This window comes from Athene cunicularia, assembly GCF_003259725.1.
Source record: "Athene cunicularia isolate RWA chromosome 28 unlocalized genomic scaffold, athCun1 chr28_part2, whole genome shotgun sequence".
Lineage (NCBI taxonomy): Eukaryota > Metazoa > Chordata > Aves > Strigiformes > Strigidae > Athene > Athene cunicularia.
In genome coordinates this window covers 2,135,278-2,139,503 of record NW_020799140.1, presented here as the reverse complement: position 1 = coordinate 2,139,503, position 4,226 = coordinate 2,135,278, and the positions used below count along the sequence as shown (strand labels likewise).

Genomic DNA, 4,226 nt, shown 5'->3' with positions numbered 1-4,226 from the left:
TGTCTCCCGCGGAGAAACCAGCACCAGGGTCCCCTTTGTGTCCCCCCCAGGCCCACCCCATGGCTCCTTCCTAGTCCTTGCCAGCCCCGAGGGTCCCTCCATGTGCCCCGTAGCCCCATGGCTCCCTCCTTGTCCCCCCGCAGCCCCGTGGCTCCCTCCTGTCGTTGTCGTTGTCCTCCAGGCCCAGCACTACCCCCGGCTTTGTGCCCCCCCACTCCGCAGGGGCTCCCAGCCGTAAGGGACCCTTTGCACTCCCCAGCGGGGATCCCCAGGGTGGGTGTGAGGGGCCTGTCCCAGCACCGCGGGGGTGATCCCAGCCCCGTGGCCCCCGCAGTACTCGGGAAGGTTTTGGGGTGAGGGCACAGGGACACGCAGGGGCCTGTCCTGAGCCTGGGGGTGTGTGAGGGGGACAGGGACCCGCAGGGACCTGCCCTCAGTCCCCATCCCCAGGAGACCGGTCTGGAGAAGCATCTCGCAGAAAATAAATCCTGTGTCCGTGCCAGAAAGCCGGGTGGGCACAGGGCCACGGCCAGCCACAGCGTCCCCGTGTCCCCCACCTCCACGGCTTCCCGTGCGCTGGCCATCCCTCGGCCCTGTCCTGTCCGCAGAGCCGGGGGCTGTGCTGGTGACAGCTGGGGTTGAGCACACGTGGGGTGACACCGGCTTCGCCCCTGTCCTCCCGCAGCTTGCAGTGACCTGGAGGCCAGCCGCTGCTCAGGGGGGTATCAGCGTCCTGCCAGCGAGAGCAAGAAATACCCTCACCTGCGTTAGGTGTTTTAAGCCCTTACCCTCCTGGAGATGCGTTATCCAACGCTGTTTCTCTCTCATTAAATGCTTTTGTCGTTACGGAGTATAAAATCTTTCCTTTCATGGATAAGAAAGAATTGTGGTTTATAGAATCCCAGAATCATCTCGGTTGCAAAAGACCTTTTAGCTCCTCCAGTCCAACCATTAACCTCACACTCACAGTTCCCTCAGCGCTGGGTCAACCCAAATGTCTTTTTGTGCCGGGAGGTGAGTAGGATCTATCTCTGCACCCTCTCCATTCCCGTGGTGGTTTGTCTCTTCTGCTCAGATTTTTGACCCGCCGGAGGAACTGGAGAGGAAGGTGCGGGAGCTGGCAGACCTGATCAGGAGCTCCTCCAATGTGGTGTTTCACACGGGGGCTGGAATCAGCACCGCCTCAGGGATTCCCGACTTCAGGTAAGGGCGGTGGGCAGCTGGCGAGGGGTTGGGAGGATGGCACCTCTGCTGAGTCCATCTCACGTCTTGTGAAGCTCCGGACTGTGTTTCCTGCTACCCCAGCCAGACCTCCATCCCTCTTGTCTGGTTCTGGATCCAGCTGAAAATACCCTTTCCCTCTCACACACCCATTTGATGTTAAGCCACAGAAGCCCTATGTGTGCTCTTCTTGCATCAACAACAAAAACCACTGGTGATCCACAACCTTTGTTTATCCTCCTTGCTCATCCTCCATTAATAGGGCTTTTGGTACATTTACAACTGTCACCTTCAAGCCTGAACTCTCAATTCTCACTCTTTCTGTCCCCATCGCTGCAGGGGGCCCAATGGTGTCTGGACTATGGAAGAGAAGGGCCTCTCCCCAAAATTCGACACCACCTTTGAGAATGCCAGGCCCTCCAAGACTCACATGGCACTGCTGGGGCTGCAGAGAGTGGGCATCCTGAAATTCCTGGTCAGCCAGAACGTGGACGGCCTTCACGTGCGTTCAGGATTCCCACGGTACTGCCTCTCCCGCCCTGTCTCCGGGTCCCTCCTGCCTTTCACAGCCGCTGCCACGTGGCTGTTTTTGCTGCACCATTAGTGTGGCCTCGTGTGCAAGTGTTTGATGCTGGGGATTGATTTCCACGGCTGGCTGGGCAGCTGTCTGCCATGTCTGATACAGGGAGCAGAAACAGGGAAGTGCTGGTGTGGGAAGGGGTGCATAAACCAGCGTGAACTTAGAGAGAATAGGTTATGGTAATAATTCAGGGGGTGATGAAATGAAGTCAGTCTCAGTTGATCCTCTCTAGAAGTACACCAGAAACTGTTTGTTCACAAGAAGAATGATCAGGTCGCAGTGTTGGGCTGTTGCATGTCACCACCCATCAGCTGAGCGGCTGTAGCTGTTGGTGCGGCTGTGAGCAGCCCGGCTGCGTGGCTGCCTGGGGGCTCGTGGCCTGGGGAGTCAGGTGTCGGCTTCAAGTAGGGCATATGCTCCTGGGAACTGGGCTCAGAGCCACGCTCAGGGCACATGGTCCTTTCCACTGCCTCTGTGCCCGACCAGCGGGGTGAACGGACAGAGAGAGGACGGGAGCATCTGAAACTGCTCCTGCAGAGATGCGAGTCGCCCTGTTTTACCACTGTGGCTAGAGCTGTCTCAGAGCACTGGATCTTGTGCCTATTTTAGTTTGCGTAAATTGAATTTCTTGTGAGAAAATAAAGGCGGCGCTGCCCCAGTGCTGAAAGCATGCCTGGGCCCAAGATAGCCTTAAAAAGTGCTTTGCCTCTCCACAAATTTGCAAAACTGCAAGCGTGGCAAGACAGAGAGTCCCGTGGTTGGAAGTGCCCTGACTTACTGCTGTGGTCTCTGATTTCCTCGCCCGCTGCAATGAGGTCAGGGATCCGCGTGGCCACGTTCCTGCTGTGGGGAGCTGCGGCCTGTGGGAGCCGAGGGTACCAGCTCTGTGCTCCCTGCCTGGGTGGGGACTGAGGTGCTTTTAGCAGAGCAGTGGCCGTTTCAAAGATGTCCTCAGAGGAACCTGCCTTTCCATTAGCACTTGCCGCAACGGTCCTTCAAGAAACTTCAGCCTGTTAGAAAACCCATTTCCAGCACTTAAGACCAGTGAGCAATTGTCTTGAGAGGGAAACTGCTTGGAGCTGCCTGGAAAGGAAAGGGGAGAGCAGCTGAATTGAAGTAAGAAAATAAAATGGAGTTAGGATGAGAACGAGGAGCACGGATGGGACCTCAGAGAAGATGAATCTCACAGATACCTTCAGCCAGCGCTGGCTGAGCCGAGAGCTGCCTCCAGGGGGTATTTCCTATTATTAAAAGCCCTGAGTTCTGATTCCTGCTTCTAGCACATTTGCCTTTTTAAACTAAAAAACCGTGGGAGAAAGATTAAAAAATAACGACCAGAACTCAGCTGTGCTCCTTACAGCCCAGTGCCATGGGCTCCCACTCTGGTTTAGCACAGCTCTTCTGCCCAAGCATGTGCTTAAGTAAGCTCTGCTGAACTGGGGCCAAAATGGGGGAAAATCAAGTCAGTCCTGTCTCCCTCCACTCTGGAGGTGGTTCCCAGTCACCATGGGGCTTGTGCCACAGGGAGAGCGTGGCCTTGTTTTCCTTTAGCTTCAGCACTTTGAGGCTCACGCTGAGCTCAAGGGGAGTTTTGAGTCAAAACAAGTGGCAAAGGTTGGAACCGTGCAAGGACGGAGAGGAACACTGAGTGCTGAGAAAAGCAAAGATCCCGCTTACTGCTGGGTGCAGAGATTTGAGGCTGAATCAGAAACGGGGCTGGAATCGCTGCTGCAGATGGAAGCATTTAAAAATTTAGAAGCCAGGACGTGCTGTCCCTCCCCTTAGTCCCAACCCTGGTGGCCGTAGCGAAGCGCTTTCGCGATGGAGAGGAAGCCGTGGCGCAGGCGGCCTCTTGCCAGGTCTGAACATGTCCTCTGGGTCTCCCCTGCCCTGCCAGAGGGGCAGCTCTGCCCAGACTCCTTTGAACAGAATTTCTTGTGTTAAATGCACAAAGCAGTGCTCAGTGTGCCATAGTTTTGCCATCCCCTGCTTGCCCTCCGTGTGGTGGCCATGCTCGGCACAGGGAAAGCCCCTACACTCGGTGGCTGGGCCAGCTGCCCCCCTGCACCCCGTGCCCCCAGAGCCTGCCTGACACTGGTGCCTTGCTCTGATGTAGTAGTTACAGACTGCAGTTCCCATGTGCCTGTCCCCAGGCCATGGCAGAGGGTCCCTGCCACCCCACATCACCTGGCAAGTCCGATCTGGTGGAGCTGGGGAGTGGGGAAGCCCTTGAGGTGCCCCTGGTGAGGAGGGGGTTCAGGCACTTTCCCTCTTGCCCCCAGGGCTCTCCACCCTTCCCCAGCTCACCTCTGCCGTTTCTCCCGCAGGGACAAGTTGGCTGAGCTCCACGGGAACATGTTTGTGGAAGAGTGTGTGAAATGCGGCAAGTACGTGAGCCCCGAGCCTGGGGAGGGGGGGGGCATTG

At 56.9% G+C, this 4,226-nt stretch overlaps 1 protein-coding gene across 1 annotated transcript in view; it reads left to right on the top strand.

The window, feature by feature from the left end:
- Nucleotides 1-1,079: 1,079 nt before the first annotated feature.
- SIRT6 (sirtuin 6) overlaps nucleotides 1,080-4,226 on the top strand; it is a 6,098-nt gene continuing 2,951 nt past the window's right edge. Inside the window, exons 1-3 of the mRNA XM_026865129.1 lie at nucleotides 1,080-1,203; nucleotides 1,561-1,743; nucleotides 4,129-4,188. Coding sequence (XP_026720930.1) covers nucleotides 1,583-1,743; nucleotides 4,129-4,188 — 221 coding nt within the window. The 5' untranslated portion in view covers nucleotides 1,080-1,203; nucleotides 1,561-1,582. The remainder of the gene's footprint in view (nucleotides 1,204-1,560; nucleotides 1,744-4,128; nucleotides 4,189-4,226) is intronic.